Here is a 23,666-nt window from a genome sequence, read left to right as displayed (position 1 = left end):
CTGCTACACCAGCCACTTGTTGTGAAAGACCAGGGACTATACCACTTGTTGTGAAAGACTGGGTAATACATCCTGCTTCAACAGCCACAGGGGGCAACAGGCGACTGAACCTCCTGCCACACCAGCCTCAGCCTGTAGAGACAGGGGCTGCTTCACGTGCTACTGGGTACTGGATGTGTACATCATGCATCACCAGCTACAGGTTGTGAGAGACAAGGAACCAAATTGTGAAATATATGGGGTTCCTCTAGTACAGGGTGTTCCAGTCAAGTCTGAAGACGGTCTTTCGCATTCCTTGACGGGATGTTTCACATGCTTTGACTGGATGTCTCTAGTAAAGGGTGTTCCAGTCGAGACTAAGGACGGTCTTTCGCATTCCCTGACGGGATGTCCACACAATTTGACAGGGGATTTCTGGTGCACCTAGTACAGGGTGTTCCAGTCGAGTCCATGGACGGTCTTTCGCATTCCCCGACGGGATGTTCCACAGACTTTGACAGGGGATCTCTTTGGTGTCCCTAGTAAGGGTCTTTCAGTCGAGTCAGAGGACGGTCTTTCACATTCCCTGACGGGATGTTACACATACATTGTACTTTGACAGGGGGTCTCTTTGGTGTCGCTAGAGCGAGATCGATGTTCCAGTCGAGTTCAAGGAGTGTCTTTCGCATTACCTTACAGGACGTTCCACATACTTTGACTGCGTGTCTCTTTGGTGCCTCTAGTACAGGGTGTTCCAATCCAGTCTAAGGACTGTCTTTCCCATTCCCTGACGGGATGTTCAGCATACTATGACTGGGTGCCTCTAGTACAGGGTGTTCCAATCCAGTCTAAGGACTGTCTTTCCCATTCCCTGACGGGATGTTCCGCATACTGTGACTGGGTGTCTCTAGTACAGGGTGTTCCAATCCAGTCTAAGGACTGTCTTTCCCATTCCCTGACGGGATGTTCCACACACTGTGACTGGGTGTCTCTAGTACAGGGTGTTCCAATCCAGTCTAAGGACGATCCATCGCATTCCCTGTCAGGATGTTCTACATACTTTGACTTGGATGCTTCTGGTACAGGGTGTTACAGTCTGGTTGTGAATCGCTCTCCATTGATTTCCATTGACTATGAGACCGTCTCCAATGTGGAGCTCTTATGATGACACCAAGATGGGAACTTGTTATTTTTCATATCATATCAGGAATGTAGGTTGTGAACTGCTGTTTGGATGCCATCTCCAGTAGGGAGTCCTGATTAGTTATAGCGTGGTCTCAATGAAGACTTGTCTTTCCAGATGAGGAGGGACAATTCTGTTACCCAATTGTCTTAGATATTTATGTTGGGTGCAATATTCCCACCACAATCTAAAGTCTTTCACCATATAAGGAGACTGACTAATATGTATTGATCATATTCTGTATAGATTTATTCCCTAATAAATGAATTTAACAAATTTTATCCAAAGTGGAATTCTATCTAGCACTATTAATAGACTCTAAATTATTTAAAAAGTGTACATAAAGAGTGAAATCATCAACTTGGAATATGTCCATATATTTTTTTGAAGGGAAATATCACCTAGTAACATGGTTACTGCACAATCGGTCAGGAGCAAGCCTATGTAACAATATGATGAGGTTGTAGAGTCTTCAGCTAATTCATGTGAGGACCTGCTTCTGACCAACAAAAAACCCCAGCTCTTTTGAATAATTATTAAGTTGAAGACATGAACCATACTGAACTGGAGTTTTCATGCTGAAGCGCATTTTAAGGTAGCACCACGTTTTTTAGCATATTTTAACCCGATTCTAAATAACTGTACTTTGAGAGCACTCCCAATCTAAACTAAGGCACTTATTTTCAACTACAGCAAAACCTCTTCTTTTAAGAGCACCCCAAGAACTTATTCGAGAGGTGTCTTTATCATACATAGGTAAAGTTGAACGGATATGACCAACTTGGGACGAGATGGATGCAATACCTTCTGGACAGTTTGAAACAATAGTAAGGATCAAGTGCTACTATGCCTACTCTAGAAAATTGGACGGTTCAGTATAAATCTAGTAAGAAATGTACAACTCTAAATATCAAAACTAACCTTTCATTCATTAAAGAATCACAGACGGAATGTAAACAGGCCCCGAATGTGTAAAAACTACCCCCTAAAGTTATGAGTAGGCAGCTCTGCAGACCCTTTCACTAAGAACACCTATTTATCTGAACACTATGCCTCGTTATCGATGCTGGTGATGAAGAACCCATCAGGAGCCTCATCGTCCACACCATCCGACATGTCCATCTCCTCCTCAATCTCCGAAGACGATGCAGGCGACTCCTCCTTTTTGTCAACCTCGTAAACTATACCACCAAAGTTCACTTTCTTTTTACATGGATTGCTTGGTTCACCATCTCTGGAAGTTGTGTCAGGGTCTTTCACCTCTTCATCATTGTCAAGTCCATCACCACCAGAGTTTGTTTTGTCTTTAACATAAACTGGTACCTCATGTATCCCATGCTGAACGCCCTCAGTATCGACTGTATAGAATATACCACCAAAATTAACATTGGAAGAAGAAGGTGCCGGTTCAGGTGAGGTGCTATCGACATTTCCAGAGGCAGAACCTGGTGCTGGCTCATCATCCTGTGTCACAGGTTCCCCATTTGGTACCCCTGCAGAGGTGCCTTTATTTGGTAACCCGTTTGGCACCTCGGGAGTAGCATCACCATTTGATGCTCCAGAAGCATCAACCGTACCAGCCGCCCCCTGCCCCTCTTTGTCCGCCCCATTCCTGCCCCCCGCAGAATCATCCACCACCTGAAAAGGACCGACACCTTCTTCTTCATTGACCTGCTTCCAAACATCATCAGAAAAATTTGTCCATGTTTGTTTGGCGTAACGATTTCTAGCATCCCCAGAGCGCTTCAATGAAGCATTCACAACTGGTATTGGACTTTTAAAGGGATTTTGCCCCTTCTCAGAAATGTTCTCCACCCGCGACCTTGGGCTTGAATCGGACTTTGGCATGGTCAGCCTAGCCCTTGCTCTGGTCTTTGAAACAGGAGAGCTAGAGGGCCTTGCTGAACCTGGTGTACTTCTTGATGGAGCAGACGGCTTTCCAGACTTCGGTCTTGAAACCTCCCCCTCCAATCTCCACTGGTACCTCTCTTCCTCTTCTGTTGGTGCATCAGCTGCACCAGCATTTAAACTGAAGTCGACCTCATTACTATCAACATTTCCTGCACCTCTCGGGTATGAGTTTGCCTCATCATCAATACTGTGGACACCAGAATCCACCCGTTTCTTGCTACTTTCAATGAATCGAATTCGCCTCCTTGCAAGATCAGGAACAAGAGAATCTAACGCATGATCAGAGTCACGCAACTGTTTTTCACGCAATTTTTTTTCTTTCTTTTTCTGCTTATTGTCTCGCACCCGTTTTTCTTGTAACCACTGGTCATAAGACAAACGTTTTTTCACCAAATCAGTGTTTGCCTTTTCATCCTCTGACACAGGTTTATTCTCCTTCTTTTTTCTGCGCTTTAGAGACTTTGGCCGTTGTTTTTGTTGCTCTGAGTAAGCACCCGTAGAGTTGCAAGTGTCAATGTTTTCAGGCTTGATGCCAGCGTTCGATGCACCCACAGAACTATCACGAGTTTCAGAGTCCACAGACCTACCAGTCTTTGAACCACCTCTTTTATTCGATTTCACAATATTGTCAGCAGTTGCTGCTAGAGGCTTTCTCCTAGAAACAATGGGCATAACACCAGGTGCTGACACTGGACGCTTAGGTGTACTTTTACCAGGAGTCATTTTCTGTCCGAATTGTTCCTGCTGCACTGCATTTTTGTTCAACTGTGTCGTTTCAACAACGTCACACCCACGTTTCTCGGCAACTTGACCAATCTTGTGACTAACGTCTTCCTCACGCTTGCTGAGTAACCGTGCCTCCTTCTGTTTTTGTTTCATCCAATTCTGGACGTGCTGTGTGCTCTCCTTAACCTTCTCATCGCGTTCTTTAAGTTTTTCCTCTTCAATGCGTTTCTCTTCGAGTTCTTTCAGACGTTCAGCCCGTTTCTGCTGTCGTAACCGACGATTCTTTCCCCTCAGCCATGAACGCACATCTGGATTTTTCGTATTTCTCAAGTTACAGTCCGTTGGGGAATAACTTCTTGATCGACTACGAGATTGGCTCTCAGATTCACTGCCGTCACTTGCATCCTTTTGCTCCACGAGTCTTGCAGCATCGATGATAGCTTTTTCGTGCTTGCTTCGACGGGGTGATCGACTGCTCCTTCCTGACCCTGGTCTGGCTTCACGGAAGCTGACTGATTTAGCACTCTTGGGGCGGTCACGCTGGCCTGTAGAATAGATTCAATCAAAATTAATCATTACTTATTTAATAAGGGAACAGTCGTGCTGCCAACCACTAATAAGCCTTGGTGCCCAAACTGCTGGCATCTATCCTGGAAAATAATCAGTTCCTTTAAACTGCATTTTCTTTTTGATTGGATTTAACAGTGATCCATAGGATGGAACTTGTAAACATCACCCTTACATTGTGTATTGTATGCGCCGGTCACCGATCCAAAGGTTGACCGCGCTCAACGTTGCTTAACTTCCACTCTGGGGCCAACGCGCCAACCACTGGGCCATAAAGGAATTCCCTCATGGCCGGCGGGTTAAGCCGTGCCATATACCTGGGGGGTACTATACACATTGTTCAAAAGCCTTCAAGCAAACTTGGTAAACAGCTTTCACAAAGTAGACCTAGAACATGTATTGCTCAGTATAAATTCATTTAATTTGTTCACAATCCAAAATCAAACGGATCATTTCCCATGGATAATGACCCTGTGATAATGGTCATATCAGGCATTCAGGCATGACACAACACTTTACTTTTAATGTGATAGATCAAATGTACACAAAGAGCTTTTCAACCCAGTCAACTTTTTATAACAACAATATAACCTATCTCCTGTGGTAGATTATACCGGCACCCTTATCAAATATTCAATGCCTGTGTGACCTTGTTTATCAAAATCCACAGTAAACATATATAACAACAGTCAACAAAAACGGTTTGACATGTGAATTCATGAGTACTAGCGTTTTAGGCTAAAACCATCCATGCAGTATGTAGCATTCAACAATTGGTTATAAAAAATACTTAAAATCAAAAGTTCACATTTTCTGTGGTCATCCTATTGCGCATCTCAGCTGGCTGATTGAGACTGGCTTGGCACGATTGGACTGGTAGTTGAAGCTCATCGGACAACCGCCAGCTGACCCAACCACAGTACAAAATAACATCAGTTATGATTCCAGGGTCTGAACATTTATACTAACCTTGGGAACCAGTGTGTCGCTCTCCTCCCTCTGGCTTGGAATGGAAGTGTCCCTGCTTCTGATGTCTCTGCAGCAAGGCCAACGTCTGCTCTAACTGCTCCTGAACAAGATAGGTTGACTCATCAGGAAGCTGGCGATTTAACAATGCGTTCAATTCATTATATTTTCTGTAGAGTTGCTTCTGGGTCCTTTCAAAACTATCAGCAGCATGCAAGCGTTCCAGCGATGACGCAGTGTAATGTTTTCTCGAAGAATGACTCTCAGCTGGCAAAGATTTTGAAACGGGAGCTGGTTTATCAGAGTCTAAAGGCACGGCAGGAATGACATGAACTCCAGGCATTGGTTTGAACCTGTCCTGCTCCTCCTTCTTTGGCTTAGCTTTCTCAATGTGGGGCGCAGGCTTAGGTACTTCTCGTGGACTTCTCGGACTCAAGCCAGCCCTCGCCAAAACAACTCCCACTTCTTTGACCAACTCGCCGGCCTGGATCCCATCATTTCTCATAATCTGGATCAACTCCACATACTTCTCATCCAACATGTCTTCATTTGTAAACGGCTGCTGGTGATACAACGTCTCAGAAATCATCGGGGTCCGAGGTTTACGATGTCCTCCCCTGGATTGGCGTTCACTGGAAACATCAGTGTTTAGACTTTCTGCATCCTGGTTGCTCTGGTCATCAAATTTCACTCTTGCTTCCTCTCGCTTAGGACGACCAGAAGACGGCCTTCTAGGTTTCCGTAGAGCAGCATCCTTGCTTTGTTTACTATCTGCATCAACAGCAGACAGCTTTGCATCTCTGTTGTCCCGAGCAGGTTCAGAATGTTCAACTTCCAGAGGTATATTTTCCACCTTTTCTACCTCTGCATTGCTCATCTTCCTCCCCTTTCGACGAGATCGCTTCTTTACCTTCTCCAAAGATTCTGCCTCATTAGAGACAGCACCCTCAGAATGTACCAACCCCTTTCCAGATTTGACCTCCTCCTCTGTCTTTTCTGACCCCTCCAGAGCAATCTCACCAACACCAACATTGGTAATTTCCTCCTTCTTGTCCCGCTTGTGGTGTGACCTTCGTCGTGGCCGAACCTCTGGAGTACCCACCCTCTCTTCATCTTGAACTTGCTTGCCACTTTTTCCCACACTCCCTTTTCTTTTAAATTTTGAAGACTTTGGTCGTTTTGTATCAGGTTTGCTAGAATCCAGTAGTGCTTCATCACTTTTAACATCATCTTTTGTTTGTGGAACATCCTCAATATTTTTCTCATCTGGAGTGTCGTCTGCTGAGTCCTTCTTGGCATCTTCCTCCTCATCTTTTTTATAGTCCAAATCAGATAGATCCTGAGTCTCAGGTTCGGGCTCCCTCGGAGGGGGAACATCAAACATACTTGTCACACTCGCTATCCCAGAAAATTGTTCAATTCCAACTGAGCCAGAAGGAACAATGTCTTCAGACTGTGACTCGCTAACTGCTGCACCTTCCCCAGGACATGTACCAAGGCCAGCGGGACTCAATTTTGGTGCACCTTTGTCTCCACCATCACTTGTCAAAGCATCCCTTCCATCATATCCAGGGATTTCATCATCAGATGCAGACCACACAGAAGTATCAACGCTAGACTTGAAATCACTTGAAATATTGGTCTTGGGTTCTTCCACATTTTCAGGTGGTGCAGGTTCATCTTGGAATGACTCTTTATCCTGTAGTTCAGTCTCTTCAGCTGTTTCCTTCTCGACATGCCTTACATCACTCTCAGAGTCGCTATCAAACAGTTCAGCGCCAGCATCCTCTTCTTCAGACATCCAATCAGAATCATGACTGCCCCCGAAGTCTGCTGCCTCACCAAACACCTTTTCCGTCACATCTGGATTCTCCTGGCCCGTTTGATCAGCAGGTTCCTCATCTTCAGACTGACCAATGACTTCCTCCGCATTCCCCTCAAAAATGCTCCCAACCTTTCCCTCAGATTCCTCCTCTTCGTTTGTATGGACAGAATAAGTCGACCGAGATGTAAATGACCCCTCTTGATCGCTTCCTGCAACGTCAATATAACCTCGATAAAACTTAGTATTAGGAGTGGAGAAAATGTCACTTTTTTCAGTTGGCTCAGCGTTACTATCAGATGAAAGATCTTCGTCAGGTTGTTTAGGACTACTGGCATCCGTTTCTTTTATAGGAGCCAAGTCATCTTTTGCAGCTACTTCCTTTATTGCCGCCCCCTCTGCTGCTTCACCTGGTGGGATATTTGGCATCAAATCGTCCTCACTCCTGAGTCGTTGGAACCGTGCCAATAGTTCATCCAAACTTGGAACATTCTCATCCGTCGCCATACTAGAATCAGGATCTTTTTCCGACAAAGGCATGTCCGATTCAACCTTCTGAACTGCAAATTTCACAGATATTTCCCCAGCAGTCTCTTTGTCTGATATCGGTGGGAAACTGTCACGAGAAACAAGAGGATAGGGAGCTTTCCAAAGCCCACGTCTTTCAGGTTCAGATTCGTCTTTTGCCGAATCTCTTTTAGGAGGTGTTGAGTCTATCTCCTCCATAGACGTTCTTGGTGAAATAATGGGTACAGGAGCTCGCCAAATGCCATCTTTCTCCGACTTGGTCCAAGCAGTAGAGTCTTCTGAAATCACCGCTTCATGTGCCTCAGATTCAGATTTCAAAATCGCCTCATGGGATGGTGAGGAAATCAGTGAATGGGGAGCTTTCCAAGCTGCAGGTTTGTCAGGTGAAACAGGGTCGCTCTCTCCTACCTGATCAGGTTGACTATCAGTTTCAGATACTAAACTCGCCTCGCCATCTTTGTCCTTTGTGAAGGTATTTGTGCGTAGCAGTGGTGCAGGAGCCTTCCACACAGCTCCTTGTCCTTTTGTATCACTTTCTCCTGCATTTTCAATATCAGGTTGTGGAGACACCGTTTTTGGCTCAGGATCTTTTGCTTCTCCTACTGGTTCAGACGATTTGTTATCAAAGAAGGCAAGTGGATCCACCTCATGACCATCCTGTATGAACTTGGTCTCATTTCCACTTTCCTCTTCGCTAGCCTCACTACTTTCATCGGGATAGAGTGGCTTATGGTCGTCACCCACCTGTTGTTTAGCTTTACTAAGACTTGCTTCAGTAAACTGGTCTCTCAATGCTTTCAAATTGTCAGTTAATTCTTTGTTTTCTTCAAAAGGACTGCCCTCGCTCACAGTGTTCGAGTTATTTTTTTGAAAAGGACTGCTGCGACTTTCAGAGTTCTTTCCTTCAAGGAGACCACTGTGGTCTTCAGAGTTAGAGGTCTTTTCTTCAATATGGTCAACCTGGTTTTCAGAGTTTAATTTATTTTCATCAAATTCAACAGCCTTGTTTTCAGTGTCCGATCTATTTTCCTCACGACGACCATCCTTGTTTTCATTGTCAGGGTGACTTTTCTCATCTATAATAGCTGCATCTGAGTCATATTCTGTGTCAGAGAAAAACGATGATGTCTCATCAGTAGAGTCAGGAAAATCGCTACCAGAATCTGATTTCTCTTTAGAATATGACACAACCTTTTTCTCATCCACGACTTTCTCTTCTTGATTTACAGGGGATGAAGACAGATGCGGTGCATTTTCAGCAGCTACCGGAGACTTACTGCCTCCAACCAGATCCTGGACAGATTTGGAAATAATCCCCTTTACAATATCGCTTGCCTGGCTTTCAGAGTCAGTCACACAAAACCACTCTTCATCATAGAGTTCTGACCTTTCAAATTCCTTTCTGTCTTTGGTTACATGAGCTACGCCCTCTCCATCAACTGAAATTATTTCATGAGTTCCCACTAGCTCCTTGTCACTCTCATTTGCAACAGCAGAAGATACTACTGCAGTCTCACCATGTCCATTCTGTTGCAAGCCCTCTTTACGCCCTAAAATCCTCTGTACATCTTCCGCACTTGTAGCCACACCACTTGCATTCCCTGCAACTCCCAGCTTCAAGTCACCGCCCTCTCTGTTTTCCTCTCCTGCTGTCACATCCACGTCTCTGTTTCCTCCTGTCGTGGTCTGCTGCTCTCCCAAGATACGTGCAGCCTCAGAATTCAGTTGGTTGAACCTCGATATGGCCTCCAATGCAGCTTCAAAGTCATCTCTAGATGACGAGCCAGAGGCCATCATCTTGTAGCCTGGTCTTCATCTCAAGGTACTGGAAAGATAAGAAAATATTTCATGAAAATCGAATAATTTTTGGCAAATTATGTAGAACTCGGCCAGAAGTTGGCTTTAGAAATGAGAAGACTGTTGTATGGATTATAAGGATAGCTGGAAAATGATTATGAATTATATTATACATCTAATGGTCCAACAGATATTTCAAAATTCCATTGTCTACCGGTATTTGATGAGCAGAATAATACTTGACATGAAAATGTAAGACACTGCTCCAAGAGCTCACTACGCTTCCTCAAACTGAAATTTCACCCGGTAATGTGAGATTTTGGAAAAAGCAAAGCAGTATGGTTACACAATATATTACTACCAGTATAAAATGATTACTCTGTTCAGCTTGATACGAGTCTGGTTAATTAGAGATCACTCTCCTAGTTATATACAATATCTAGATTCTTTAAAAGACAGTCCAAGCATCATTCTATGTAAACTCAGAAGCGAGAACTACAATGTACAGAATGAAGAACATAGGTTAGAATTCAGCTTCTATTTCTACCTGAAGACTTACCACAGAAAAAGATGCGTAGGCTAAAAGCCTACAAGTTCATAGAACTGAAAACCAATGAACAAATTTGAGCAAAGAGCCATAGCTTATTTCCAAATACGTATGATTCTGAACACTGTTAAGCAGTCTGGGGATTGGTCCATAGAATGGGGTATTGGGCTAGTATGGCATTTTGGCGAGACACTTCTATGTCAATTGGTCTACACCCTCCTAAATTGTACATCAGGCTGGATAGGGTGGGACTTTGGACAAGACACTTGTCTCTGATCATTAGTAATACTGTGGGATCTTGGACAAGAAACCTGCCTCAGTTGATCACCAATGGAAGGATCTTTGGCAAGGCACTTGTCTCTGCTGCTGCTTGGTTTTAGTGTGCAGAACCTTGGCCTCGGGCAAGACACTTGCTCTGTCTATCAATCAGTTTAAAGGACTGTACGGTAATTTACTTGACAACGACATCACCACCTTCATTATGTCGGTGTGAGGAAACAGTGGCATTCTCTTTACAACTCGGGCTTTGTTTGGCTCAAATGCAGAATCCTAACAACCCCCCCTCCCCTCCTACTCTTGTCTTAGTCTTACTCTAAAGGCACTCGTTCATTTCTCTGGGCAAACCTCCAAAAACCAGGCTATGGCCTATTTCCTACTAACCTGAAGCATTTGTCAGGGATTCTGCAATCAATTCCTCAATTTTTGTAATACCAACTTACTTACCAGTGTGAAACCCTGCTACTCAAATAGAATACACGAACTAAATCACTTCAGAGCCATCCATGCACTGCAATGTTTATGCCAGCAACCAAAAACTAGGTCAATCTTCTCTCGTTGGTAATTGCTAATGGCTCTTCTATCGAAGGGTGGCCCTCCCACTACTCAATGGTGAGATGAGCAAATATCGTGGGGTAGTAAACAGTAAACAGAAGAGCAAATTATCACGCGAGACCTGGAATCTCTCTAGCGACAGAGAAAGCGTCAAAATGGCTGACGCTGTGGACTGAAATATTTTTTTCTTGTTATTTTGTTTGTAAATAAAGTTTAATTGAGTCGATTGTTCGATGAAGGTAACCTGAGTGTAGGAAAGCTGTTTGCTCACAATCGGAGAAAGGTATAAATTAGACTGGGCCTGTGTTATCAAGTGAATAGCCAGTCAGATGCAAAATGACTTGAGTTGAAACATTGTATCCCTATACTTGCATGAGTTTCATGTAGGCATACTGTACTGATGACCTAATGTTGAGTGTTGAAATGATGCAGACTGGCACGTACGCCTGAGGCATGGCCTATAGGCCTATACCATTCAGTACATAATTCTTGATTGAAATCTGTGAACTATTTCCCCCTCTAACTTTCAGGATGGCAGGTGAAGTTGAAACCAGTATCCCGACCCTCTACGAGAGGGAGACACTCATGAGAGATGTCCGTCCAAAGTACACCGGCTTCACCCCTCGCCCTGTGGAGCGACTTGCAACGAGAAGACGGCCGCACACAATGCTGGACATTGAGTGTCGACACGTCCTACGATCAGAACAAACACAATCAGCTCATCTTTACAAACCTATGGAATACATGCTTTGGTTGGAGGCTGCTAAACATACAGCTCCAACACCAGAAAGACCAGACCCGGACTATAATAGCAATGTTTGGCGTAACTTTCGAAAATCTTATGGTTTCTCTAAAAGTGCGGATGATAGGACAGTCACTGAAATGATTGCCACAATGTACCCATTGAACATTCCAAAACCTTCCATTGTCGGTGATCATACTTTTGATAAATATGTCAACGAGTCTAAGCTGTTTGATGATGACAAGAAGAAGAAATTGGCGATACAGCGCTCCAAGACGGATATTGAGGAATTCAGGAGGCTGAGGTTAAGGACAGAGGCAAGAAATCCACCTATGGACGAAGATGGTAAGATTCTTGTTTTGAGCAAGACACTTCATAGGTAGTGTGAGTCTAGTGTATCCAGTGTGGCTTTATTATGGTAATCTTAGCAAGATGGTCATGGATCTTGTTAGTAATCTTTAACTCGGTGCAAAGTATAGACTTCAACAAGCGAGTAGTACTAGTCTGCGTGAGAAAGGTTTCCGAGTGGGTCTACTAATGCATCAAGAAAGTTTGTTATACATTTCACATTCTTCTGTATTGCCTATTTCAGGGAACATTCTACCGCCAAAGAACTTCAAGAAATACATCCATCGCTTTATCCCACCAGATAACGAAGAGCCCCCACTTGAAGAAATCCCAAGCGATCTCAAACCTGATATGTTCGGCAACTTTAGGAAAGTCAAAACGAAACCCATCTTGTGGAAGTTGGGTTATAACTTGAATAATCCAGAGTTTATGCAAGTCCAAGATGAGATTCAAAAAAGGAGGGCCCAACCCCGACAGTTCCCACCTGTGTTGGCGGTGAAGAAACCCCCGACCTGGAAATATGTTTAGATTTAAAGTGTTAGGCCTATTCCACTGGGTGTGACAGCAAAACTTGGACAATCTCAGAACCCCAGTGTCGTTTGTTACTGATATAGTCTGTTGTGATCTCTCCATGTAGCTCAGGTAACTCTGCATTAGGTAATACTCACACTTACCACAAGCCTGTGTTTGAGAAGGCCGGTGCCAGACTGAAGGTTGGAATGGCACCTGAGTGGTTTTACAGTAGTCTGATTTTGTGGCATATGCTGGCTGTATCAATCAGTGAATACACTGTGTTTGTCCAATAATAGTTTACAATTTTCAAAACCTAACTTTGACAAACTATAATCATATGTGATGTGAAATCATTGAATATCAAATTGTTTGTCATCTGTGATAGGTGAACATATAAGAGAGAAAGTCTTTTTGGACTGTGGTAGTCTGTTTGAAGATAAATCATGTGTTACAATGTGTGTGTATAGTCGTATTGTTCTGCAATGCAACCAGATTAGTGTATACTCAATGATTGAATATTTTTATAATTCTTCTTTTTACGTGATATTGATCTTACAGAGATTATTTAGGAGTGATAGTGATTATGCTCGAATGGTTAAAATTGTATTACGGTATGTAGTTCTTGTTCATCAGTACCTGTATATCTTTATCTCTCACTCTGTTGTTGTGCATAAATTGATTCAGTTAATGGGTTTGATTCAAGACCTGCTTCGTCTAGGAAACACTAGCACCACCAATACATGATTTGCACAGCAGTGCTTCTCGAACCCATCTCAATGTCTCTATTGTAACTAGTGTATTCACGATTGCCAAAACCTTGTCAAAATGTACATGCTCTTAACAATAAATGCTTCATTGTTTAACAGATAAAATGGTCTCTTTGATATTTTTACACTCGCGAAAACACCGATTTGGCAGTAACCGAGAAAAGTGCCTTCAAATGATATACATGTACTCACAAGTTTCCCAAGGGATATGCACAGCCAAGCCAGAAGTGCGTCCTGTTCCTTGGCCTCCTCACTTCATAAAGAATGAACATGTCCATTCATCGCCTTATGTATGAAATGACAAGACAGAAGACATGCTGGTGTCAGTGGTGGGAATTACATAACTCCCTTATTTGAACACTTCAATGGGTGATGCCATGTTTATTCTTGGGTCAAAGTAAAAGCCCAACCCAGTGAACTTTCACACCACCATGCGAGCCTTGTCCTCTTCCATCGATGAACAAAGAACAATGTTCTCGAGCAAGTTGAACACATCTGCAGGGCACTTATTGCTCCGAAGTCTTACACCACCCCTATTTGTGACCCGCTCTACCAAAACTAGGCGCTTGTCGCATCTGAACTTGACAGGTTGATACGGACTTGTTGTTCATTTCCCTATTGTAGACCTTTTGTGAAATGTGACCAAATCAGTTTGTAATAGATTTCACAAAAGGTCTACAATAGGGAAATGAACAACAAGTCCGTATCAACCTGTCGAGTTCAGATGCGACAAGCGCCTAGTTTTGGTAGAGCGGGTCACATTTGTGGTGAAATCTTGTGCTGAAGCAAATCATGCAAAGTAAGAACAAGAAACATGTGTCTAGTGAGTACTTTTATTCCAAAGCTCGGCGGAAAAAATGCTCCAAAAATATCTTGCACTAACAAGCAGAAACCATCTTCAAAAGACAACCAAATTGCGACCACAATCAAGTCAGACAAAAGACGAGATGTCCCAACAAGCATTCGCTTAAAACACCTTAAAAACTTCCTCTTTTACCCATTGATGACATTACAGTGGACAAAGCTGGAACCCTTTTTGGAACACCATGTTTGTTGTCTGCTTTACACACACTTTATTCCAACCAAAACATACATACATCTACCGATATACTGAAACAAGAGAGTCAACACACACAACAGTATGGTCATCCTGGTAGAAGAAACTGCACAGTTGAGTTTCTTGCTCAAGGACATTGAATCAGTTGCCTCACGCTGAATAATCTACTGTGGCAGTGGCCAGTTTTCTTGTGACCAAAAATGCCTTTAATATCACTATGAGATTTGACAAAGGTGAACGTACTTTCTGGTGAAAGACAAACAGTTTTGTTTGATATATTAAAACGTAAATACAACATAATATTCACCCATAACCACAGATAACGTAAATTTACTCCCAATGCAGTTTTGCCACCATACCAAGCACATGGTTGTTTAGGTGATTTCAGCTACGTTAGTAAATGGTATCCTCATCAAATAGGATTCAATCCCAAACCAGCATTGCTAGTACACACAACCATGATGTAAGTTTATGATACACTTCACAACGATAATGACAACGCTGAAAATCATTGTAAGTTCTTCCTCCCAGTTTTGACCTTTTTACTTAACTTGCGGCAGCTGCTTGGTAATTCATTCTGATAATGGGATAGGGTTCAGACACAGAAAGTGATTGCATAGGGACACTTACATTATCACATTGTATTATATTTGTGCAACACAAATTTAGCAGCATTTACTATTATATCAGTTTGCATTACATGTTTAACAATATCATAACCTTTATACATTCAGACTCTTTCTCTAGTCTCTTCCACTCAATCACTACCTCTGCTAGTATCTCGTTCCTAGGACAGAACTAGTAGCAGGGACGAGGTCTACCGAAATCCATCTAAACAGCAAATGCAGAGATTACATACTGAAGCATGAGAATGCTGAAAATGGTCTATTAATAGTTATGTGTATGTAATAGTAGCTTGAAATACAGACAAACTCAGGATTCAGCCTAGTACATAATAAATAGAAAGAAAATGTATCCCAGCGTATCTGCTTGTTTTCTCCACATACACTTAGTTTTTACTGACAATGCTGGTGAACTACATAGTAAAACTAAGATGAATTGTTCTATGGTTGTTCTGGTTTATGATAAACATCACTGAACACAACTGAATCATGGTAAAATCTCGATTAAAGGATAAACAGACAGAGCACAAAAAGACATCAAAATAAAAACACAAAATCGATTGAACATATCATTGACATTGTAACCAAGTAGGGGGTGATACTGGCCTGTCACATGGCCCAATGCCTCAAATAAAAGACGCCAGAGAAATAATTCAGAGAGGTCCTCTTGAATAAAATATCTTAATCATTTCATTTCAATTAACCACATTTGCGGTCACGGTACATACACCATGCAATTGAAATCCATCATTAAACTACAAATGCATTTGACTGTAAAATATAATTGCTAAATGTGCCGCAATGAAGTTATCAGTAGTCAAAAAGTCTCATACCTTGTCACAATGTGCATTGGACATACAACACTTTGAGTGTAACAGAGCAAACAGAGCCAGTATGGGACATGTATTTCCAAAGTAAGCCCGACTTTCTCAAAACAGAACGACATTCTGGTTTTTTTCAACATCATGCAATGAATAGACATAGAAGAAACTAAAATCTAGAAAACATAAATTTGAAACGTCACATAGGATATAGACACACAGACATATTGTAACTTATACATAAACAAACAAAACATCCTGATGACATTTCATGAATAATCGTACTGTTATTATTTGGGTGGGTATTGCCATCATCAAATCATAGAGATCACATAGAGACTAGGAAAACAAGAAAAGATTACTTTTTTCTTCCAAGGTTATTCAAGTGGAAATGCAAAAAAATTATTTTGATCAAGCTGATATCAACAGCGTGAAATCTGAATGAGAAGATGCATCTGCGACCCTGATAGTGAAGGGAAACTATTAACACAGAATCATCAAAACAAAATCAAATAATTATCTATATTTTAAATTAAACACAAGCTAACTACAAATCACCAACACAAAACAGATATACAAATCTTACAAAAAAATTAAACAGAAAATAGTGCAGACAATTCATCCTTAAAAGTACATCAGTGTCGGAGATGGTAGAAGCCAATTTGTCCCAAAAGAGAGGCTTCTGAAAGTCACTGCTATTTCACTCACAAATAACAATGTACATGTTCATGTATTGTAAAGCAGTAAAAACCTTTGTCTCATGAAAGTCACGTGGTTTACAGAAAGTGGAATGGTATCCTATTCTAATTAACATGAACAATTTCATCAGGCTTCCTCTTCTTCTTGGTTGGGCCTCTGCTACAGTCAGACTTGTCACTGTTAGGGGTGCTGGTATCTCTGATTTGATGGCTAAAGGTGTATTCGTACCAGGGAGCAAACTGTTTCAGAAGACCCTCAAAGAACTTTTCCAGATCACGGCCAGCTTTTCCAACTTCAGAATAGTCCTGCAGAGAGAGTAATTTTATACTTGCAAGAGCTGTTACTTTTTATCCTAAATGCATTGATTCAATGAACACAATACAGTGCTGGTGACCTGAAAAACTACAGTCCAGATAGATGAATGTCTCTTCAGGGATATATATCCCCTCTCCAACTGGCAAGAAACCTGGGAACTCTATCTTGACACGGAATGATGCATGAAGACTACTAGAAATCTGTTATTAATTGATGTAAATAGGCCAGGTCACTGATTAAGCGCTTGGGGCATAAAAAGTGAGGAATTCAGTTACATATCACAGTTGATTACTTGTCCTAGATTTGCATACAATCACAGAGAGAGAGTGTGTGTAGCTCCAATTAGTGAGAGACAGAAAATAGGACATACATGTACATGTATCTCCAGTGACTGCTAATTGTAAAGGAAAGGAAACTGTGAAACTGAAATCGCGTGGGTGACTATCAATCCTACCGAAGACTTACATGTAAGTACAAGTCTTTGTTAAAATTAATGATGCCCACACCAAGATTGCCAAAATAAAGGCTTCAAAGAAATTGGGGTGAGAGAAGAAATGACTAGGGTGGCGTTTTTATAGTGATCTCATTTCAGATTACTTCAACTGTCCCGCAAATCAGGCACGTGTCAGAATCAGTTAATCTTGGGATTTGATGGCAATCACTTTTTTTCTTCAGATTGTGAATGCTGTGAACTAATCATTACAAGCCACCAGAGCAGCATCCTAAGACATGAGAGATGGATACTCAGCGTGAAAATCGGTTGTGGACACTAACTGCGTTTTGCCTCATTTTTCTCCTGATAGAAGGCACTGCAGGCAGTCGTCACCCAAGAGCTATGAAGAGCAAACGGAACACCACCAAATTAGAGACAGGCAAAAAGAGTGGTGAGGGTGTTACAATAGGAAGTGAAGGACAATCAGTGGCACAAGAGTCTCAAGTCAAAGAAAGGGATGAAAGCGGGGGTCAAGAAACGTATGGTAGTCCAACAGAAACTACAACAGAAATCACTGGCTTGAACTTTAATGCTACAGGCACGACACAAATGTCAGACGGTGAAGCAAAGGGGGCTGTGCTCTATGCAGTAATTTTCCTCTTATTTTACACAAGTTCAATCGGTATGGTCATACTCTACAATGTAAACCATCAGAAGAAAATCAGCGAACACGAAGAAATGAAAAATGCTCAGAAGGAATACCACCGGGGTCAAGAACTGATAGAGGTACAGAAACGAGCCGAGCTGTATTTTCATTTCAAAATGCTGTACGGGCAGGAGTCTGGGAGTGGCACACCTCCTGTAGACGAAAGTGCAAATGCAACACCAGAGCCAAAAAAGAAGAAATTCTTCAAAAATTCATTCAGTCTGAGGGAAATTCCAAAATTTAACAAAGCAGCATCTTCGCCAACTAAACAGAAATTTTTGCCTTTCCAACGAAATTTGCCTATTTTGCCTGAATTTGACAGGCTGAAGATAAAAAGACCAAAACGATTCACTTTAAGACGAATGACGAAACGTGGGCTGAGTTTCCCACCCAATTCAGAAGAGAAGGGGAACAACGAAAACCGTCTGCCACAGCGCCAGCTGAGCCTTCGAGCGTCACCACCATCGGATGAGAGTGGAAGCGAAGAGGAGCTCGCCACACAGACCTGGCATCCAGGCTCAATGACTCATAAAAACCAGCAAATGTTGGAAGATGTCCGTCGGATATCAAAAGCTGGATCCCGTGGATCACTAAACGATGAGGTATCGCGAGTCTATGTCCTTAAGAAAAATCTTCAAAAGGACCGTGAAACAGCAACCCCAGAGGAGATGGAGCAAATGATTTCCAGTGTTTGACATTCACACTCAGGACTAGGAAGGACTTCAATGGTGGCAGTGAAGTGGCAGGGCACAGTGCTGATTATGCTGGCCTGTTAAGCTGCATATCCATAGGCTGTTCCCTTGTTTGTTAACTATGGACAAGCAGCTTCAGACGTGCCTAGTAGTGGATATTTGTGATATCTGGTCTACAGCACAACTTCCACCTATAAGACGCCAGTAACACAATCTGCAAGTCGATGATGTGCTATTCAATCATTTTTTGCTTCTCTTCATAAAGTAGATAAGAATTTCATACAAAATTCAGAATCAAACTGAGCCCTTTTGACTTAAACAAATGTATAAAATGCTACCAATCATACCCATGTGTGTTTACGTCTGGTGCTACTTCCAGGAAAATTAAACTATTCATAATCATAATTTATGTGTATATAAAATCATTCTTGGCAACTTTTCTATTAACCAAAAACTGCTTCAAATAAATGAACACCAGACATTAACAGAATTCACTCGTTTCTTAAGCGTCACCGCATCTTGAGAATACAGTGCCATGATAAAGTATTTTACTGTATTGACTTGCTGCAAGTATAAGGGACATGTAAACCTTGCATATATCTAAGACAACACCAACAGACTTTGAACTTGGAGGACTTGCCTGTTATGCAAGGATCCAGTTTATGTGATATATGCAAAGTTTACTAATACTGTAGTCACATAGTTCATGTGTTATCAAAGGGAAGATTTTATTTACCGTATTGTACTTGGCACAGTTGATAAAGACGAGCCTGACATCTGATACAAAGTCATCAAGGCAGGAATAGTGGTTGAAATGCTTGGGTGAGATCTTGCATCGAACCGTAGTGAAGTCCATCGGGTTGGTTATGATCTTATGGTAGTTTGGAATCTGGTGAGGGAGAAGAAGAGACTTAAAGACTTGGAGAGACATTTATAGTCTGTTTGATTACAGGAGTGGCCCCTGAACTGGTTTCTGCCCGACTCAGTGTGAGTAAGAGCGGGTAATATGCCTGACTGGGCATGCGCATCAAAGCAATCTCCACATGATGAGAAGAAACATTTCTAGTCTTTGAGTGTACTTACCGCTTTGCTGACAGGCTCATGGAATGGTGGACTGGTCGGATGACAGAACAACTGCAGGAGGATTCGCTCACACACCTGCAAAACAATTGAAATCATGTTAGGTAGTTGTTAGGCCAACACCAGAAAGGAAAAAGGGCAATTTTCAATCCAATCTTGAGGTTGGCCAGAATTTTAGCTACCTTTCATTTATGGCCCAGAATAATACCTGTTACTAATGTTATCATATCAAAACATTTTCAACAGAGAGCCCATTTTGACTAGTTGCCTTGTGCCCTCTCATTATAGTGGCATTTGCTCCTTTTATGACACTATGGCAAAATCTCTAGCATGGTCCCCTCTATTCTCACCTTAATTTCTCTCTCAGTGAGACCGACATTCATCTTCCTCTTCCTGTCCCCTGACTGGTGGTCGTGCTTCACCTCAGGCTCCTTCAGGATCAACTCTTCTTCTTTAACACACAGACCACAGCTCCAGTCACCACTGGAGAAAGAGGAGAAGTAGAGGATTAGACACAAGGACATAACTAACAGCATCCAACTCCAACAGACACCTGACAGATGTGAACTGGACGGCTGGCCAAATGTCCTTAACTTGTTATCCAAAGCATAGTGGATTCATTATCTGACATAACCACATTAAGGTTGTGATCTTGGGATCGCCACTGTACCGTGATTGCTACATTTCATACATGTAAATCAGACATAAAAACCTGCAAGAATCGACAATTAAAGTAGCTCATGTGTTCTTGGAACTTACGTAGGGGCAGTAGAAAGCTCTGGCACATGACATTTCAGGTGGAATACATTTGGACAATTGTCACAGCACAATAGATCCCCTCCATTGTGGCAACACGCGCAGTAGTCTTCATTCGGATCATTTGATTCGGGCATGCACGTCGGCTGTTGTTGGAATCCCATGGCTTGGTCTGTGATTGGTTCATTCAAATTGTATGCCTCATTCTGATTGGTTGAGCCTGGTGACTGCGGAGGGCTACCACTCATATTCTGAAATGATGCAATGCAAAATTATTTAAGATTATCTAAGATTTCCAGGTACATTGAACATCAAACTGCCAGTCCCCTCGCTAAAAGAACAAAGACTATATAAAGCCATGGCTTACCAATGTTTCAGCCTCATTGTGGACCTCTCTCTTGATGCTCATGTTGGCTAGTGATGCTGGATCTGTATCAAATGAAAATGTCTTTGGATTCTGAAAGAGGAAGAATATGCTTTCACGATTCTGAAGCGTCTCAAGTCTTTTTCTGCATTTGCTGGTGTGCTACTATGGTTGAGCAACAATTATTTTGGCCTTGTGGCTCCAGCCAGGGAAACGTCAACCACGAGCTAATCATGTGCAATTCAATGGTGTCTCCCTGAACTGAAATAGATTACATACACAAATTTCAAGCCACAAATTCATTGAAAAACTTCATCGAGCTTGTCTTCAGTGGATATTTTGATTACATAGCGACTTACCAAATCGACCTCCGTTTTGATTGGGATGCCATCGCTTGCGTGAACGCTGTCGGAGCTTGATGGTCGTGTGTTGTCAGCTCCTGTACTGCTGGTGCTACTGGGGGAGGTTCCCGAGCGCTCAATGACATTGACAACTGCCATGCTCATTGTTGATGCAGGTACTGAAAGAGATAAGATAAGCCTTTACTCCTGTCGTCTAGGGATTGGATGGCAAGGGTTATACATGGGCTCACCCAGAATTACCAAAGTGATATTTGCCCAGCATTGTCAGGGATGACCTCAGGTTATATGCACTTATAGTAGAATTGTAAAACTTACCAGTGCAGTTCATTGAAGTACTGGTGCTTGAGATCTGGCCTTGGGAGCTGCCTGAAAAGAAGACATTGTCCATGGTCTAATACTCTTATGTCTGAAAATAACTAAAGTCAAAGTTAAGCTAAGTGTAGATTCCTCGTTGTTAAAAAAGATCTCCAAATCAAAAATGGAAGACAATGGGAATTGTCACAAAGGTAAGGTAGTTGCAGCACTGAGGAATTACAGGAACCTTTCCCCAGTGCTGCTCTGAAAGTACTTCAGAGAAATTCAGAATATTTGTTACTGCAGAGTAAGATTTTGTGAATATAATAGGCCTTCCCCTTCAACCAATAGCGATAGCCCAACACCAATAAATCATGCAAGGGCCAAATCATGGTCCACTTACTCTGCAAGGTTGTGAACATGGTTTGCTGATGGGCAGCATTAAGTAGTGCAGTGGTGATGTAGTCAGGGAGGTTCATCATACCTGCAGCAGCTGTTGGGCTCACATCAACGAGTCCCTGGGGCTTGGGTAGGATTGGCCGTGGGTTCAGCGACCTGCTTTGGTTGTTGCCCTTTCCAAATGGTCTACTGTGAACAATCGGATTTCCGCCTGATGACATACTGGGCTGGAAACGCGGCTGAGTGGAGCCAGATGGTGAACCAACCGGACTAACAGACGCTAGCAGGGCCTGACGATTTTGCGACGTCATACGCAGCAGCATTGCATTTTTCTGTTCTGGTGACAAGGAGTTGAAGCTTAAAGTTGTGGGGCTGCCAAGCTGCATCTTTCGAGCAAGTTGTTGTGAATGAGGACCATTGTAAGCAAAACCATCCACTTGCAATTTTCCTACATTTGGAATCTGGTTCTTAAGAATATCCTTGTCAAAGCTGAATTTAATGTCAATGTGATGATTAGGGTTTGGAACCTCGCAGCGTGTTCGCAGGACATGTAAAAGTTGGCTGCTCATGGTTTTCTTGGTGTAGAGCAATGCCTGGCTGCTGGCAGAATTCAAGGCTTGCTCCGTGAACAGCATAGAGTGGTCTAACTTGTTGGAGAGATTCAGGATCTCTTTATGCTTCTGTTCCAGTTGGTTCTTCTTGGCAGAGCAGACAGCATTTAGATCACTCAACAGCTCCTTGCCCCTGCGGTTGATATCTGTGATGAACTGGATAGCAAACATCTTGATCTTATTGCCAACTTCTTGTTCCTTCTCTTTGATGTCATTGAAGCGTCGGTTGATGAGCACCTTGGCATTTTCAATGTATGCTCGCTTCTCTGCGATTCGTTTCAGGACATCCTTCATCCATTCCTTGTATTTTTCACTGTGATTATCTATAAAATCGTACTTGTGATCTTTATGATTCTCCAACTGGCAGTCACGGCAGGTAAGCTGTTCACAAGTATCGCAATATAACTTCAAAAGCTCTTTAGGATGTACTGGACAACGTGGGAAGGTTTTCTCCATAGCATTTGCCCCAGAAGTCCCCTCGGCTCCAGCCGACTCCTTGGGCACAATAGTATGGTCCTTTGTAACCCGGACACGGCGATGAGCTTGGACGCATGCAACACATAGCCATTCCATACAATCAGAGCAATAAGACGATGCAACGATGTTGTCGTCACATCCTGTGCAGATGTTGTCCTTGTTCTCCTCAGGTTGTGTCACTCTCGAGTTCAACAATTCGATTATGAAGCGGTTTTCTATGACGTCTTGGGCAGTGTATACCTGCTTACAGGTTGGGCATGCTGGTTTATTTTCTGAAATGACATTAAGAATAAATGTGGAGAAAAGAAATTTCCCCTAAAGGAATGAAGATTGGCTGACTTTCTTCAGGTAGCTATGTCAGGGGATGAAAACAAAACCAACTAGATTGGATGTTACGAAATCTATTTTCATATTATTTGCACTACCCTATTTAGCACATCTTCTCACCTTCTGTAGAATCTACGCTGACATTATTCAGACATGGTTTGCAAAATGAATGCAAACAAGGCAAAAGTTGTGGGTCCTTCCCTTCAAAATTTTCTTTGCAAATGCCACAACTTTCGGCCATCGGGGGATTCGAAGACTCTGTTGTGGTCGCCTCCATCTTAAGACGTGTATATTAAGTTGTGGGTAAAAATCTGGGGTTAGAAAATGATATTTAGGAGGATTTCAACCTCTTTTTTAGATTTTCATTTTTGAAAATATTTTCTGTACATTTTATTCGAATGCACTACAAATGTACGTAGCCTC

At 42.4% G+C, this 23,666-nt stretch overlaps 4 protein-coding genes across 6 annotated transcripts; 2 read left to right on the top strand and 2 right to left on the bottom strand.

Moving 5' to 3' along the window:
• Window positions 1–1,387: 1,387 nt before the first annotated feature.
• On the bottom strand, window positions 1,388–10,852 carry LOC135492073 (uncharacterized). 2 transcript variants are annotated; one of them, XM_064778221.1, is made up of 4 exons: window positions 10,750–10,842; window positions 10,039–10,082; window positions 5,336–9,507; window positions 1,388–4,344 (listed from the first exon to the last, which is right to left on the bottom strand). In XM_064778221.1, the coding sequence occupies exons 3-4, from the start codon at window positions 9,477–9,479 to the stop codon at window positions 2,210–2,212; spliced, it is 6,279 nt and encodes a 2,092-aa protein (XP_064634291.1). In that variant the 5' UTR covers window positions 9,480–9,507; window positions 10,039–10,082; window positions 10,750–10,842; the 3' UTR covers window positions 1,388–2,209. The 2 variants fall into 2 exon arrangements, with proteins under 2 accessions (XP_064634291.1, XP_064634292.1); XM_064778222.1 differs by lacking the exon at window positions 10,039–10,082 and having other exon boundaries at window positions 10,750–10,852.
• Window positions 10,853–11,000: 148 nt separating this feature from the next.
• LOC135492330 (testis-expressed protein 52-like) lies at window positions 11,001–13,332 on the top strand. The gene is made up of 3 exons (XM_064778731.1): window positions 11,001–11,140; window positions 11,388–11,944; window positions 12,192–13,332. The coding sequence occupies exons 2-3, from the start codon at window positions 11,389–11,391 to the stop codon at window positions 12,473–12,475; spliced, it is 840 nt and encodes a 279-aa protein (XP_064634801.1). The 5' UTR covers window positions 11,001–11,140; window position 11,388; the 3' UTR covers window positions 12,476–13,332.
• Window positions 13,333–14,046: 714 nt separating this feature from the next.
• On the bottom strand, window positions 14,047–23,631 carry LOC135492112 (transcription intermediary factor 1-alpha-like). 2 transcript variants are annotated; one of them, XM_064778302.1, is made up of 10 exons: window positions 23,364–23,631; window positions 21,833–23,188; window positions 21,451–21,501; window positions 21,133–21,293; window positions 20,777–20,866; window positions 20,413–20,660; window positions 20,004–20,136; window positions 19,657–19,731; window positions 19,310–19,462; window positions 14,047–16,732 (listed from the first exon to the last, which is right to left on the bottom strand). In XM_064778302.1, the coding sequence occupies exons 1-10, from the start codon at window positions 23,518–23,520 to the stop codon at window positions 16,532–16,534; spliced, it is 2,625 nt and encodes an 874-aa protein (XP_064634372.1). In that variant the 5' UTR covers window positions 23,521–23,631; the 3' UTR covers window positions 14,047–16,531. The 2 variants fall into 2 exon arrangements, with proteins under 2 accessions (XP_064634372.1, XP_064634373.1); XM_064778303.1 differs by having other exon boundaries at window positions 21,914–23,188.
• LOC135492113 (uncharacterized) lies at window positions 17,044–19,315 on the top strand. The gene is made up of 2 exons (XM_064778304.1): window positions 17,044–17,209; window positions 17,418–19,315. Exon 2 carries the CDS (start codon window positions 17,479–17,481, stop codon window positions 18,574–18,576), a length of 1,098 nt encoding a protein of 365 aa, XP_064634374.1. The 5' UTR covers window positions 17,044–17,209; window positions 17,418–17,478; the 3' UTR covers window positions 18,577–19,315.
• Window positions 23,632–23,666: the final 35 nt, after the last annotated feature.

This window comes from Lineus longissimus, chromosome 8, assembly GCF_910592395.1.
Source record: "Lineus longissimus chromosome 8, tnLinLong1.2, whole genome shotgun sequence".
NCBI classification, from domain to species: domain Eukaryota; kingdom Metazoa; phylum Nemertea; class Pilidiophora; order Heteronemertea; family Lineidae; genus Lineus; species Lineus longissimus.
Note: the sequence above shows the minus strand (reverse complement) of the source record. Positions and strands in the feature narration are given on the sequence as shown.

Coding starts and splice junctions, on each gene's coding strand:
- LOC135492073 (XM_064778222.1), bottom strand. CDS start 9,479: ATGATGGCCTCTGGCTCGTCATCTAGAGATGACTTTGAAGCTGCATTG. Junction 4,345..5,335: donor GCGACACACTGGTTCCCAAG/GTTAGTATAAAT, acceptor TCTATTCTACAG/GCCAGCGTGACCGCCCCAAG.
- LOC135492330 (XM_064778731.1), top strand. CDS start 11,389: ATGGCAGGTGAAGTTGAAACCAGTATCCCGACCCTCTACGAGAGGGAG. Junction 11,945..12,191: donor TCCACCTATGGACGAAGATG/GTAAGATTCTTG, acceptor TGCCTATTTCAG/GGAACATTCTACCGCCAAAG.
- LOC135492113 (XM_064778304.1), top strand. CDS start 17,479: ATGGATACTCAGCGTGAAAATCGGTTGTGGACACTAACTGCGTTTTGC.
- LOC135492112 (XM_064778302.1), bottom strand. CDS start 23,520: ATGGAGGCGACCACAACAGAGTCTTCGAATCCCCCGATGGCCGAAAGT. Junction 19,732..20,003: donor TCACTGAGAGAGAAATTAAG/GTGAGAATAGAG, acceptor ATTGTTTTGCAG/GTGTGTGAGCGAATCCTCCT. Junction 16,733..19,309: donor ACTGTGCCAAGTACAATACG/GTAAATAAAATC, acceptor CTCTCTCTGCAG/GACTATTCTGAAGTTGGAAA.